The 16133-nt window shown below is 45.0% G+C and overlaps 1 protein-coding gene across 2 annotated transcripts in view; it reads left to right on the forward strand.

Annotated features, from left to right (window-relative positions):
* CABLES1 (Cdk5 and Abl enzyme substrate 1) overlaps window positions 1-16133 on the forward strand; it is a 53376-nt gene that overhangs the window by 21235 nt on the left and 16008 nt on the right. The window contains exons 2-4 of one of the 2 annotated variants that reach the window (XM_082755013.1): window positions 387-458; window positions 2534-2626; window positions 8773-8850. In XM_082755013.1, coding sequence (XP_082611139.1) covers window positions 387-458; window positions 2534-2626; window positions 8773-8850 — 243 coding nt within the window. The remainder of the gene's footprint in view (window positions 1-386; window positions 459-2533; window positions 2627-8772; window positions 8851-16133) is intronic. The other variant, XM_082755014.1, reaches the window with a different exon arrangement.

The following is a 16133-nucleotide window of genomic DNA, read 5'->3' on the forward strand; positions in this document are numbered from 1 at the left end:
ACCGTAGCAAACTGGTTTAAAACCCAGATTATTTTGTTGAAGACCTGTGCTTAAGATACTGCAAGCTGTAGCACAGCAAGTGAGGGGCTGCTGGCAGGTGGGTGTTAATCCTTAAAGAAAGGAAAACCTGAAAGCCCAAACTAAGGAGAAGGACCTGCTGGGAAGGTGGAGTTTGAGTTGCTGTTTTGATCCAGGAGTTTGGTTCTGATTGGAATCAAATTGATTTGATAAGATAAGCAGAAAAAAAAAAAAAGAAACTTGGTTAATAACCCAAATGTACGTCTCAGATAGATAACTGTGGTTTGTGAACCTTTCTAAACAGCAGCTCCAGGTACTTCGTTGTGCACTCTAACTGGTGGCAATGTTTTGTGTTTTTTTCCCTGCAGACGTCGGCTGATCTCCCAGCGATCTTCTCTGGAGACTTTGGAGGACATTGAGGAAAACGCCCCGCTAAGGAGGTGATTTTATTTGCTCCCTGTCTGGTTGTTTGTAAGACACATACAAGGACAGGCTTGCTGTCCCTGCACGTGCTGAGAAGCAGCTGAATGTACACATGAAGACATTTTTCATGTTGGTAAAGGTATTAAAATATCGCACACCCTGTGAGGGGGTAGGTGGTGGGAATTACACGGTTCCTGGCTGCTTTAATAAAGTAAGCCCTTTAAGGTTAGTATTTTTTTAGCATCATTATTGTTTACGGATTTTTAAGGTCTTTGTTTCTCTCAGCACACACATCGTGTTTCAGCAGCCAACGTCACTGTCCCTGTGTGCTGATTTGTGACTGCTGCTTCATTGCTAAATCCTCTCCCATCCACGATACATCAGCAGCTTCCTTGCGGTTTCACTTCTGCGTCCAAGAGGCCACAGCCCCTCTGGGGACTGCAGCAATTAGGCACCCGGCAATCCTCCGGAGGGCTGGAAAACGGAGCAACTGTTTTAACAGCTCAGAAACGGGCCGATCAGTAATCTGACCAGCGTGTGGTAGGCTTCCAGGTCAGCTGTTCGGCTAGGCAGCAGCTTAATTTTGAATGTCTCTTTATCCCAGCCCTGTCACTCAGCTGCTTTATGCTGGTGTTTAGCCTGTGGCCTTGTTTACCCACACGCACCTTGGCTGTCTCTCCCCACCTTGAAGCAAAGACTTCATAGCAGAGGCTCTACCGGCTGGCCCGCTACCAAGCCTTGATTATTTTTACAAAGCTCGCTGCTGAACGCTTCCCAGCGTGTCGTGAAGCATCCTCATAAATGATTCAAACGCGTCTAATTGGCAAAAGATAGGAGCAAAGAGTGGCTGGCGAGGCCACGTTTCTATTTGCTAATTTGCAGAGCTGGTGGTAGCACCGCTCTCTCGGTGGTATTTGCCTGTGAAGAAGGAAACGAGCCATAGGGTGAGGGAATTGCAGGGATTTGACCAGCAGGGGAAGGCAAAAATAGCACGGTGGTGGGGTTCCCCCCCTTGGGGATCTGGCCGGGCATGGTGATAGCATTTGGGGACTGGCAGCCCCTGGTGCTTGGGACCAGTAGGCTGCGGTTTCAGTCCTACAGAACAGCCTCATGAGGTGAGGAAGCTGAACTCTGTCTACATGTAGGAGAGGATGGGGGAAAAAATGGGCTCGTGGGGTCCCCTGCACCAGAGAAAGCTGCTTCTCCCTTCCGTCCCGTGGAGGATGCAGTGCCTGCAGCCCTGGCTGCACACCGAGCTGGGGAGTTATCGCTGCTGCCTGTGCTCTGTGACTTGGAACAGAACAGCAAGGAGACGAAACGGAGAGAGCTTTCACAGTGAGCCTTGTGGTTTCAGTTGATTAAAAAGAGCAAGGCTGGAAGGAGGGAGGGAGCGCTGTTTGTCTCGTCGCTCCTTCCTCTGGCAATTCCTTTCTCTAATTGCAATTTTAAGAAGTGTGTTTGCATGTAAAATAGATTTAAGCGTTGATGCTTTGAGGGGAAATTTCTCTCTGAGGTAATTCATTTTGTTTTCTGTTGTTCTCTATGCTGTCAGGAACATGGAAAGTGGTATTTAGAGTTAAAAGAGTTACAAATTATCCTTGTAAATAAGAGATTTTAAGCCTTTCTAAAATTAAAACAAGAAAGAACTTTCCTCAGCAGCTCCCTTATCAGTAGCCAAGGAGGTTACGAAAGTGTGGGTGTTGGTGTGAGCAGAAAAAAATGCAGAAAGATGTACCAGGTTTTGTTTTACTTTTTTTTTTTTTTTTTTTCCCTCCCAAAGCTTGGGCTAAGCTGTCACAACGGATTACAGGAAGCTTTATTTCGCTGAGATTTTTTTTATGTGTTTTTCTGCGTGAAGGGAGGGGTGGTGGTGCCTTTTCTTATTATTATTTTAAATATTTTTTTTTTATTCGAGCTGTCACATTTCCAGACTTATTGTCTTCATTGTTCTTGCTGATTCCTAAAACAGGGTGACTCGAATCATTTGTCTAGTCTTTCCTTCCTGCCTTTGTGTAGACTTCTCAGCTGTACAGCAGGGAACTGAGCCCTTTTTTTTTTTTTTTTTTTTTCCCCCAACCGATTTGTTTTTCAGATGTCGGACTCTCTCAGGATCACCCAGACCAAAGAACTTTAAGAAGGTCCATTTTATCAAGAACATGAGGCAACACGATACCAGAAATGGCAGGTACTGTGCTGCTTCTGCAAAGGCAACTCGTGGGGCACGGGGGCATGGGGAGGTTCAGCGTCCCCCTGAAACAGTGCAACAAGCACTGCCTGTTACCAAATGTACAGTCAATACGGGCCATTAAAGCAGTTTGTGAAAGTGCAGGCTCCTTTCTTGAGTGAAATCCAAGTCAGAGGCAGTGCTAGCTGATTTTTAGGACCTGTGTCTCCATCATACAGATACCTGTGGAAAAGGAAGATCGGTGGTGCTGTCAGTGAACGGAGCATAATCTGGTTACGGTGCTTTGAGGATAGTGCCAGGTGCTAGGAGTGAGAGAGGCACATGGCTGAACCTGCCTGGAACCCGTTTAGCAATGGCTGAGTGATATTTCAGCAGCTATTAGCGAGTGCGAGGGTAAGCACAGGGTTCGCTGGGTTGTCAGGGCTGCCTATTGAAGGAGGCTTAGCAGACAAGTGACTCAAGAAAACAGCTGGAGGGGAAGGTATTAAGATTATCCCAAGTCTTACAAGATGAATTATAAAAGTGACAGGTTCTGAGCGCACCATTGTGTCCTCCCAGCTGCAGAGTGCTCTGTAAATGCGCAGGTGGGGATGGTTGTGACTAGCGGGAGCCTTCTTTTCAGGGCAGACGTAGGCAGAAAGGGTACGTGGGGACACCAGGAGATGTATGGAAAGGTGTGGCTGTGGCCACACGTGCACCCTGCACTCTGATGTGCAGTACCCAGATTGCAGCCACGGGCACCAGTGGTCCTGTGCAGCATCAGGCAGCCAAGATTTCCCTCGCTGCAGTGGCACAGTGTCTGTCTTCTTCCCATCAACCAAGTAGGTTCTTTATTCCAGTGCCATCCAGCTCAGAAGAGAAAATAATCCCTCCTTGCTTACAAAGACATCTGTGTTTTGTTTTTTTTCCTTCTCCAGCCTATTTCCCTTATGCCTTATGATATTATTCTTGTCCTTCCAAACCTGAATAGGTTACCTGAACAGGTTTGACATAGGCAGAGCTTTCCTGCTGAGAGCTGACCCTTGCACATACCTCTCCTCGTACAACTGTGGTGGCCAAGAACCACATCTGGGGAGTGATTTGTGGGTCTAGTCGGTGATTTTAATCAAATGTGGAACCAGATCAATAGAAATTCTGACATAACATCGAACCACGGTTTTTATGAATTGAATTCCGGGAGGTGTCACTTGGCTAGAAGAAAAATTTCCTTGCCTTTATTCTCAGATGTACGACTGAATGCAGTGAAAGGTAGTAATCAACATCAATACTGCAGAGCGTGGCTCTGGGAGAGGAGGGTTTTTTAGAAACAGCTTTTGTTGCAGGCAGACGTGTGCAGAGCTGTTGACTTGACTATTGTCTGACTAGCAGACGATTATTGTCTAAACAACGAATACATGTGTAATCAAACTCTTAAAAAGCAGCTCTTTAATTTTAGCCTGGTTTGTGCATAAATATATGCGTGCTCTAGGAATTTCTTACAGCAAAAAAAAAAAACCACTTATAAAGTATTATGCAAATTTCACACAGAATGAGTAATTCCTGAGATATGCATATAAAACAAATGCATAAACTTGAAATATTACCTGTCAAAAAACGAAAAAACACTTGGTTTGTAAACGATCTACAGAATCACACATTTTCTCCAGCCGTTGCAAAAATGTGTTTGTAGGTTATGTGCGGCATTTTGTCTTAATTTGTGTTACGTCACTCATTATGTCTGATAACAACAGAATATTTTTGTAGCTCAGAAAACACAGCTTTTGTTATTCAGCTGGCTCCTTATCTTTATCAGCAGACACAGTTTTCCAGAATATTTCCATAATCATAATAAAGATCCCTTTATCTGCAGGACAGATACAGTAAGAACAAGATACACAGCTTGTTAAATGCTTTCCATCCTATGGACAAAGAGCCACAGCGATGTTAGCTAAAAATAAAATGCAAAGGCAATACTTTCTGTCCCCCTGAAGCTGGCTGAGTCCAGCAGTAAGTAATCTGAGCACTCACCCTGCTTTTCCAGGGGGGCTGGGTGCTGTTGCAGTCCCTGCAGTTGGCATTCGGGCTGAAAGGGGCCCCTGGAAATTCAGTTCAATGTGCTTCATGTACTCAGCCCCAAATCAGCAGAGGTGCTCAGTCCCTTTGGACCTTCGATATTGGTGTCTTCCACAGCTCCCTGTGACACAGAGGAGCCCCAGGTATCTCAACGGATGGGAAATCCTCCTGGCTCTCCTTCCCTTTGCCCAGGACCTCGTCCCAAGCAGCTCACGTGTGGTCATGCATGCAGGCTGAGCTGGGCTCCCTGAGCTGTCTGAAACCTGCAACCCCTCGGTCGCTGCACGACAGCCTTTCATGTGGCTTGACTTGAGGAACTCAGCTCTGAAAGCATCCCCTCTAGTGTGTTTTTTAGCGGAGGATTTAAGAGCTAGGCTTCAAAATAGCTAGTGCTTTCAGTAATTATTTCACTGGCACCAGACCAAGTTGTTCCACTGGCACGTGGCCAAGTTTCACAGCAAAGAAACACGCGGTGTGGGTGACAGCTCAGGGCTCCTTTTCCTTTTGTGAACTGCCCTTTTCGGGGCTCTTAACCTCTGACAAGTCCCTGTCCTGTAGTGCTGAGAGCTCTTCCCCTCCCAGCCCTGGAGGTGGCACGTGTTGAGCAGCGATACTCCGGGTAGAGCCTTCGGCAGTCCTGCACACAGGCAGGACGGGTTGTGGTTAAAATTAACAGCTCAGGTATTTGAGCACTGAGGAAAAACCACCTGTACCCAGACCGCAGCGTATCAGCGATGCCTTGTAAGGCTCCCCGTTGATAGTTTTGTGTGCTGGTTAAACCAGTTTCTTCGGATTTGTAGGATGTGGCTTATTAAAGGAAGGGGAAAATTAGGTTTCCTAGACTGCACTATCAAAGCAATCTTGTGAAGTAACACAAAATAAATTTGCCCATTAAAAGACAAAGACAAGGCAACCCGTCCTACAAATTAGCAAATGCAGCCACCGGTGTGTGGTTTCACCCTGTGAGACCCAGTGACTGTACTCAGCGGGCTTAGTGGTGGTCCCTTCCACAAGCTGTGAAGCAGAAGATGTCCCATCTAGCAGAAACAGGCCACCAAAATAGCAACGTGAGCCAGCTGAGCAAACAACCCAGGGTGAGAACGTGACAAGAACATTTCTGGAGTCATCCTATATAGCAGTAAAACAAGACCCCTCTCCCACTCCGTGCGATTTCTCGTTAGCGTAGGTTTCTGTGCCAAAACCAAGCAGGACCCAAAAGCTATGAGGTCTTGCTGCCCTTTTAACAGTGGTGATGCACCCATGCACAGCAAGAGGCTGACTGTTTGTGTGTCCTCACTACTCTCAAACAGTTTTAAATAGGTCTGGCATAAACTTGGGAGGCTGTAGGGTGATGTCCAGATCTGTAGTTTGTGTTCATCCTTACCTGCAGGGGAGCAAAGTCTTGCTACTCAAACGTTTTCAGTGACATATGAGGGCATTGCTAACAGCTGAGAGCCTTGTGCTCTGTAAATTTTTGTAGTTTTATAGTACATACCTCATTAAAGAAATTGGGAAGTGAGCTTTTACAATCTCAGACAGCTGCACGTTGTCAGAGCTCTCTTGCAAGAGAATGGTTTCCCTAAGCTGTAGCAATTAGTACAACTTTTTGGGAAAATGAGAGAATTAGAGAGTGGAAACCTTTTCATGAAGTAATTTTAAACATGTCTACATGGCACAATGGCAGTCAGGGCACGTAAACCCACTCTGAGTCAAGCTGCTTCTGATATCCAAGATAGCTCAATCACAGTTGCACAGCATCGTAGACACTGATGAAGAGCTGAAATCCAGAAAAATGCTTTTCTCTCGTAAACAATAATTCTATTTCCCTGAACAGCAGCCAGCTTCCCCCACACTTTCTTCTCCAAAGCATACTTTATGACACATATCTGGATTTTCTGGTCCAGCAAACCACTGTCAGCCCTCAGATTTATTTTGTTTCCACACGTATCATCAAACCTCTGAATAAAATGCTGTTTTATCCCTCTGTGATCAGCTTCTGACCACTGCCATCCCTGGTTCTCTTCCAGGCCAGCTCCTAAGTCTGTTTTGCACCAGCCTCCCTCCAGTAGCCCTGCAAGCAGAGGCTTTGTGGCAGCCTGGCTCTGGAGGCCCTTGCTAGGAGAGGCCGTGCACTCATCTCCCTCTCTGGAAGATCTTTATGTAGTGAAGGTCCTGTTTCATGGAAACAGGAACAGTGTTTGATTCCCAAGGGAAAGAAATCTGAAAAAAAAATAGAGGCTGGGCTGATGCTTTCTGTTTTCTTTCTGATCTGATTCCTTCTGATACACGCAGCAAGTTTCTGGTGACTTCCCATTGCTGTTTCCACTGGAGGATGTGGAAAGCACCAGTTTGTTTTTCTGCAAGAGGGCTTATTTTTTAGGGAGTTGTAGGGCATCAGTGGAAGAGCTGGATTTCCAGAAGCAGCCAGAGGGAGTGGGGGAATATGCCTGGTGGGTGCTGTGGTGCTCTGAATTCCGGGAGGCCTTCTGATGTCAGCCTTGAAACGTGTGCCAAGTTTCATACATCAGCAAACGAGGCTTTCAGTGAACAAGCAAGCTCTTGTGAGTAGCAACTCTTCAGCAATAAACAGTGGCAAGCACAAAATTAATCATACGCCAGTTTTTTTTTTCCTTGTGGCCTGCCTTTCTCAAAAGTGACTAAGTTATTCTCCCTGCTTTATAACTTACTGCAGCACCCTGGGGACATCTTATCAGATACGAGATACTTGCCATAGGTAGGGGCTGTTACAGAACTCAGATCATACAGTATCTGCTGCAGGAGAGTTTCCTCATGTTGTACATGGGTTTATTATTAGAAACCCTTTTTGATTAAAGGGTAAATACTGCTTTGCTTTGAAATACACTTTTAAGGAAGAAAATAGAATCGCTCTAATAGAATGATCCAGGAAAAGGAAAATTGATCATCCTGCATTTTTCCAAGGAGATAATACTTGCATGCAGCAGCTCTCTGGGGAACCTAAGCCTTTTCCAAGAAATATGACTAAGCCAAGCTGCTCCCATAAGTAAACAATACCTTAAAAGAATGTAAAAGGTTTAAGAGTTAGAGATGTATATGAAGATTTTCAGACAATAAAGAACAAAATAGATTGCTAGGGTTTGTCATCCAACTTTGACCAGTATAGGACAAAAATTTGGGTGAAATCCCCTCACCACAGAGACCGGTGGCAGACAACATCAGGAAAATCAGTGCTGAAGAGCAGAACGAGGAAGCGAAATAGCCCTGACAACCAGCCTAGCAATAGGTCCTGGCACTCTGGACCACAGGTGGAGACTTTCAGGAAGGTGAAACAGGTAAATCATCACACTAATCAGGTTAGAAGTGTACGAATCACCATCACCAGATCTTAGAGGGATTTGAGGGGACGTAGTCTGTCAGCCAGTTTTAGGGGAAAGAAGGGTCTTTTTCAGTGTATGTTGTACAAATGTACAACTGTTGGGGTCCTGAAGCTAATGAGGAAAGCTGGTATACTTATAAATAATCACTTATTTATTGCTATTGCATATCTTAACATTTTGATCAAGTTTCTCGTGGCTTCTTGCCCATCTGCATGTCCTAAAACTTGAATTATGCTGCTGTTGGAAGTCCGTGTGGCTTTATACAAAGTGGGCCTTGGCCTCTGGGTTGTTCTGATGTCACTTGATGCTATGTCCGAGGCTGATGGCTCAAGGTTATAGTGCAGGTGTAAAACAGATAGGTTGCTTTCAGGTATTTAATTTAATGCCACCCGTATTGCAGATGCCGCAGAGATTTGGAGACTGGTTGAAAGCACGAGGTGTTTGCAGTTAGAGCGGCCTGCATTCTGAGATCAGCTCTGTGCAGGCAAACAAATCACACTGTCATGTAGCCAAATGCTGAGCTGAGTAATGAATGAAGGCGAGCCATCTTCACAGGAGGAGGGATCCGGTCCTGACAGCTAGTAACGGAGACAGACGTTGTGCTGGAGGAGAAGGGGTGAGGATGGAAGTTTTGTGCTGATGAATTCCTCGACAATGACACCTGTTGCTTTGTTGCTTATTGCGGCGGGATTTTTAAATTGTAGTCTTTGATTTCTTTTATTTTCTTTTATATTTTAGAATAGTCCTTATCAGCAGCAGAAGATCCTTCTGTAGCATATTTTCAGTGCTGCCATATCGAGACTGTACCCAAGTCGGGTATGTATACTTATACACATCCTACGTAGTCTTTCTGGGCCTGCATGTAGAGCTGGGTGCGGACAAGAGCATGACAGAGGCTAACGCTTTTAAACATCTGCTCCGAGAAGGGAAGGGAGGAGTGCATTTAGAAACGTTTGCACCGTGGGTCGTTACCAGGTTAAAACTACAATCCTCGCTTCCCAGTTTATTTATCTGTGTTGTGGTACCTTTGGTTACTGAACTGGAGAAAACTGGCCTCCCGAATTCTACATTTGTGAAAAATGCCTACAGCCTGTATTGTTTCTTCTTTCTTCACCCATCTTTGATAAAACATATTTTAGACAGTGTTTTTATTTTATAAGCAGTGCTAGCTTTCTGGTTCTCCCACATGCCTATGGTGTTACTGTATCTAGACCTGCATTACTACAGAGAAATAATTGGATCTAAACATAATGGCTTTTCATTGTACTTGTAGGCAGTGGTCAGATCATTCAGTTAGTGAAAAGAGAGTTGTGGTAATGCTGACAGATTGTTTTGGCACTGGTGCCATCCAGATTCTTAGCAGCTCTGAGCAACTTCCCTGGAGCTGACTGACAGCCCTGAAAGTGCTGAGCCACTGGGCCTCTGACGGATATCTGGATTTGAAGCAGTTTCTCCAAAGACTGAGAAGGCTTTTTCCTCTTGCAGTGAAACTGCAGAAGTGGAGGAAACGGGGTTTAGCTAGGAAATGTCATCTCGCAGTCTCTGGGCCACGACCTGCCAGGGGCCGTGCTGGCGGCAGCTCCGCGCCTCTGGGGCAGAGGTTTGAAGCGTGGCCGCCTGCCAGCGAGCTGAGAGCTGCCTGTGGCTGGCGCTGGCTCGGTGCCTGCAGGGCACAAATCTAGGGGGAAATATTCAGATCATACAGGGAGGTGTTGCTGAAAGACCCGCAAATAGAAATGAAATTCATCCTGTGCACAAAGTGGCTCAAATTTTTTCTGCCGTCTGTTTAATTCTGGAGAGCTGTTCGCCACAAGCTGCTCGTGCATCAGTAATTCAAAACAAAGGGAGATTATTTTTAATGCAGACAGGAAAGGAGGTACCTGTGTAGGAAAGCTGACTTGCTCTCCTGTGTCTTGCAGTAAAATTTCTCCCATAATTAAGCAGGGATGACACATCAGGCAAATCCTTGACAGACTGGCAGCTCTGTTCATTCTTCTTCAGTGCCCTGTCATTCATTTATGGTCATTGCCCTGTGGAAATTGCCTCTCTATTGAAAACTGAATATATTTTGAAATGCTGATGATTGGTTATATCTTCTAAATTACAGCAGTAATGAACCCAGCTCCACGTCTAAATATTATTTCAATATGTAATGTCTCGTACCGTGCTTGCAAGAAGGGATTGGGGTGAGTAGATAGAAAGTGTCTGCACACAGCAATCCAGCCCTGCTCTGTAGGTTAAAAAGCCAAGATTAAAAAAAAAAAAAAAGCCCTCTGTCTTTCTTCCAAAGCATCAGAGGAAGAGAGAAACAATTAAATGGCACCTCCTTCCAGGAACAGCTGGTGCGAAGAACAGACGAGGCAGTATGTCAGGAACTGTAGCCGCTCTGTTCGGGCTGCACAGCGGCTGCCGACTGCTTTGCACATTTTGGATGCGTGGTAGGAGGGGGGAGAGACATCGGTACCTTTTTGAAGCTTTGCAAGGACAGCACCCTTTAGCTTTGCTTTCTGGGTGTCTCTGGATCACTGCTGCAGCTGAGCTGCTCCAACAGATCTGTTATAAAAACCTGCCCGAGAGGCAGCTCCTGCCGACACAGCTGAGTGTGAAGGGAAGCATGCTCCAGAGCAGTGCAGGGGTTGCTGGTGAGGGATGGTGGGTTTTGTTAGCTGCTGTCTCAGAAGGCACATCGGGTTGCACATGCTGAGGCTGAGAGGGGAGGGCACCACGTGCCAGGGAAATTATTTGCTCTGCTTCTCTCTGTTCTGTTGGAGAGAAGCAAAAAGTATAGAGAGCGATGTGTTGGGGGGAAAAATAAGTCATGAACAGTCGTTATCACTGGAATTGTGTGTCCTCAGAATTTTGTCCATACCTTTTATGTGGTGGAAAACTAATGCTCTAGCTTACAGTGCTATTTCTGCAAGAGGAAGGGGAGAATTACCGCCGAGATTCATTCCAAAAGGTTTCGAGATGCATTCCTGCTGCTGAAACCACTGAGAGGCAGGTGCTTTTGTGGATCTGGGCCATCATTTCTCCTCTTCAGGTCTGGTTACGGTGAGGCTGCCCACACCTTTGTGGGTGGTGTGGTGGCAGGCCCACCTTCACCAGTCTCCATGGCCAAGAGCAGGGCAATGGATGGGAGCAGAGCTTGCTTTTCTTCCCCCATCTAGACCACCAGAGCAGCTGCACGAGCAGGCATAGCCAGGTGAAATGAGCGTAAGGGAGGTTGTACAGCATGCCAGGAGCTGAAAGAAGCAGGAGTCTTGCCAGCTGCCTTCCCTTGGCCTCTGAAGTCCTAAGTTAGCAGACCCTGTGTACTGCGTAGTGGTGGCTAAGGGCAGCGATGAGGGAGTTGCTCCATACTGTGAACAATGTGATAGTTTTATTGCCGTTCTTATTAAATTAACACACTCGCAAACTCTCATTGTCATTACAGGCCAGTCTGCAGAGGCATGTATTAGCAGCAGCACTGCTAATACTGGCTGAATGCTTGCCTTTGATGATGCTTTTATGCCATTTGAAATCATTGTGTGGTGCACAGGTTAGTGGTAAGGCAATTCAAGGGCTGCTAGTAGAGCTGCAGAATCACTTTGGCAGCTGATACTCTTTTCCAACGTGCTGGAGATCTTCGCAGCTAAAAGGTATTCACAGGCTGGGTTTTGCTGCTGAGCAAAATCTTGCTCACCTGTGAAACATGCCCACACGTGGAAGTTACCAAACGGGGATTTTGCAGTAACGTTGACAAACAAAACTCCAATTCTCCATTGCTTACGTGCTCCTGGGGCTTCTTTAGGCACCACTTCTCCTTTGGCTTTGACAGTACAGTTCTGGCAATCCTCTGGGGCGATGTTGGAGGTGCTCCACGTGGCCTGCAGGACTCAGTGGTACTCCGAGAGCAATCCAGGTCTCATTCATATTCTAAAAAGCCTGAGCATTTCCAAAAAAAAAAGGAAATGATAATGTATTTCTGTCATTGTTAATGGTGTTACAAAGGAGGAAAAAGGTACCGTATTGTGCTTCCTCCAGGAGAAAAAGGCAGTGAAGTTGGTTGTTTTTATAATTCTGTTGCTTTATTATATTTTTTTTTCTTTGGCACACGTCCTTATGGCTCACAATTTAAAAACATGGTTTTGAAAAGGGGCTTTTTAGGCTAGGATTTTGTTAATAACAAAACCTAAGCTTTATTATTATTATTTTTTTTAATTCACAGATTATAATCATCCCTATCATAGCATTTTATTCTGTAATGTTGCTAGAGCCTTTTAAGAGCTTCCAAGTTTCTGTAGAGCTCTGCCCAGAAGTTGAATGTAAAGGAGCCGGGGAAGGAGGAGAGCTGGGGGTGTCAGAGAGATTTGGCACTGCAACGTGGCTGGTTTGACATTCAGCTATCAGCCGTGGGGTCAGAGTGGCTGACTGTTACTGAGACTGGAGGCAATGAGCTGGAGTACAAAAATACCAGAGCATCAGATAGTGCATGTCACAAAAACAGCCAATTTGCCTCGTGTTGTATTCTTCCTGGCACTGAATTCATTAAGGGGTTAGAAACTTATCCTGCAGAAAGGATAACTGCTGAATATTGCTCTTTGGTAGGAGAATTAGAAGAATTATTAAGCCAGATATGAGAATTTATCTGGCTAAACCTGCCTCCAGTTAAGGAAAATAATGCATCAGTAATCAAAAATAAAGTATCAGTAATCAAATGGACTGGAACACAGAAAATCGATCGTTCTTCTGAAGTAAAGCATTAAGTCACTAGATAAAAAGAATTTGTGTCCTTCTCAGCACTGCTGCAAATCAGTTTCATCCAGTTCCTAAAGATAAATCATCACCGAATTTAACTTTGCCCATTGAAGTCCTGACAAGAACACTAAGGAGTTCAGTGATACAACGAGCAAGAAGTTTCCAATACCATCATCCCAAATAACGTGCAGCCACAGCGATCAATGAGCCCAGAGGCCAGGCATTCCCAAAGGGTTTCATTATCCAAATCCTGAAATCTTTGTTCGTCTTCAGTGTTTAAACTGGGGAAGAAAGCTGTATGCAAAATGAGGCAAAAAGGAACATCCAGATGAGCTTGTCTCACACACTGCACCTGAAACACTGCACCTCACACACTTACTGAAAGACACCAAAATCTGTCTGATTTTTTTTTTCCTACACAGCATGGCATTTTTAAACTAATCATCTCACAGGTGAATTTTATAGATCCACCATTAGCTCATTTTTATGAGGTTTCCTGTTCCCTTAGATTGAAATGAAGTGATAAATCCCAAAAGCTAATAGGCTTCAGTTCTGAACTTTTATTCCATGTCGGGCAAAACATCAAGACAAGAGCTGACACGCTGACACCTGAATATGTCTGGAGAGATTAAAAGGATGCTGGCCCATTAGAGCAATCTTTCCACGAGCTTCTCCACCTCCTTTCCCGGTAAATTGCAGCTTGAGATGTTGTTCTAGCAACACTAATGGCAATTAGGATCTGAAAACTCGCAGTCAATTAAAGCCAGCAGTCTCAGTCAGTAGGAGCTCTGCTGTAGAACTGGCGGGCAGCACATCTTTTCCAAAGTTGTCATCGTCCTCATCCCTATAAACGCAGACAATAAGTAGAAATTATTTACAGTGAGGGATAAGAGTAGGAATTTTTTTTGACATTTCCTGAACCGCCTTTGTTTTTGGAATAAATCTGGGCAGTCAGGAATCACTAAGCATAAAACACAAACACAAAAAGGTTGCATCTCTAAGTAACACATATCAGGTTCCTTTCGCAAAAAGTAGAAGGCTTTTTCATGCATCTAGAAATGTGTTTAATATTTAATGGACTCCTAAATTATTCACGAGTTAAAGTGTTCAACTGTTGCTGTCACTTAAAGAGCAAGCACCCAGCAGGACTCTTGCATGGGGCTTTATAGATCATGTCAAAGCACAGGGTCTGGCTCATTAAAGCGATGTTATATTCATGAAAGAGCAGGTAACACAGTTTATATTCAGCTATATATATAATACAGTTTATATTCAGTTTATGTTCTGTTAATCTTTGCCTGACACAGGCTGAGAATTCCTGTTTTGATTCCCATTTACCTGTTTGGTAAAACTTTCCACCATCCCACGACAACTTTGGATTCACAAGTCACCCAGTACCGTTCAGGAAAATGAGGTGGTGAAACTAACTTTCTTTTTCACCCTCAGTCTTGAGTGTAGTTTCCAACACCAGCCAGCAGCACGCTTTCTGGAAACGGTATGCACAAATAGAGCATGGGCATTTATGTAAATCAGGGTAACTCCCCAGACGTTACCAAAAACTGGGGTCAAGTTTTTTGCCTCCTGCGGAAATGGCATCCTGATCTTGCAATTTCCTTCAGCTTTCCCTGCTCAAATAAAGTAAAGGTAGCAAAATTACGTTCCTGTGACTTAATTTAGCTTTTCAGCGTCTGCTCGAATCGCTGGAAAATTTTGCTAAAAAGCACTTTCGGAAAACAAAACCCAGGAAAATCAAAAACGAGGAAGAGGGGGAAGGAAGTTCTCCTCGCTTAAAAGCCTATTTGGCAGGGGCCATCCTTCCGACTCCGAATTTTGTAAACAGCTTTTACTACTGCATATTGGTTTGCGCAGTTCCTCGGTGCCACTGGTAATGTCAATAACTTCAACACTTGATTTTCTTTCAAGTTCCTGTCCCACACACGTGTGTGGGGCCTGCTGACTGTGGTGCCACGCAGGAGCTCAGATCCTGAGGGACTTGGTGGCAGAGGTTTGCTGCACTTAGCATGTTGGCTGTCCCAAAACCACTGTCCCAACCGTTCTCCAGGCACAGCTCACACATTTTGTGGAGAGCAAATGTGAGATGTTTCCTAGCTGGTTTGGGGATTTGGGGGCTTTGGTGAGGAAGAAGCTGTGCTGGGGCTCCTCCAGAAGCAGGGTTGCAGCCCCGGGGCTTGTCCCAGGTGGGGAAGTTGCCCCAGCACCCCTGGGACAGTGCTTTGTAGCCTGCTGTTACCAGCAGTTCCCCACAAGAGAAACCATAACCTGCCTCAGTTTACAATCCAGAAAGGATTTGTTATTATTTTATTTAGCTGGCTTGGTCACAGGTATCCAGCATGAGCTTTGCTGAGGCATTTGTGAAGTTTGCTGTAGTAGGAGAGGGAAGAAAAATCTCTGCAAACGAAGAAAAAAGAAAAATCACTCTCCCTGCAAAAAAATTGACTAGCTTGCTGTTGGGCTTAGTGACAGGGAACTCAAAAAGGATGAGCTGCACTCACCTAGGAATCTCCTATCAAGTGTTTAACAATGTCTTCTGTCAGCGGGGAGAAGAGGTATATAAGCTGGGATGATCCTTTTCATTTGATAAGAAACTGGGGATTGGTTTGTACTGATTTTCCTCGAGAGAGTGAGTTAAATTCTCAGTTTTATGGGCAAGTTTCTCCCCAGACAGTGATGTTTTATTACTGTTTTACAACACAAGCAATATATACTACCTGCAAACACAAGGACAAGATGTAAAGGTAGAAGGGACTTCTACGTAGCCCTTACAAAACACTTAGAATGAGGGAGAATAACTGCAGTGTTGCTTACAGGGTCCTGAAGGTAGAGGTTTCTTTCAAAAACAGAAGAAAGATGGGAAAAATTGGAGGATTCGTCTTGACTGATCTCCAGCTAATGGGCAGGAATCATTCCTGTGCATGCTTACACGTGGAGCTGCCCCTGATCTCTGCTCCCAAAGTGATTTCTCCTACGTCCCCAGAGCCACCCTGGTTTTGGAAAGCTGCTGAGCTGACTCTGTAAACGATGGCAGATTTTCACTGAATGAATTAACAAAGCTATCCAGCCTTCTCTGCTAATTGCACGGAGGAGTGTCTCCGTGACTTGTTTTCAAAGCTGTAAGGGCATTATTTCTTCCCCTGTCTTGGAGGAAGTGAAGTAAATTATCCTGATATCGCCAAAGATAATGCAGATTTTTGTTTTGATTTGGGGGCTTCCTCGAGTCGTGTGTTCATTTCTTAGATAAGACCTGCTGAAATGGTTACTGCTTAGCATGTATCTCTAGCAGAAATAGTTCCTTCAAGCATGTTGCGTGCAAAAACAGGGAGGCTAATCCGCTGCCTCTGACA

Source organism: Aythya marila (assembly GCF_965140915.1).
Source record: "Aythya marila genome assembly, chromosome: 2".
Classification (NCBI taxonomy): domain Eukaryota; kingdom Metazoa; phylum Chordata; class Aves; order Anseriformes; family Anatidae; genus Aythya; species Aythya marila.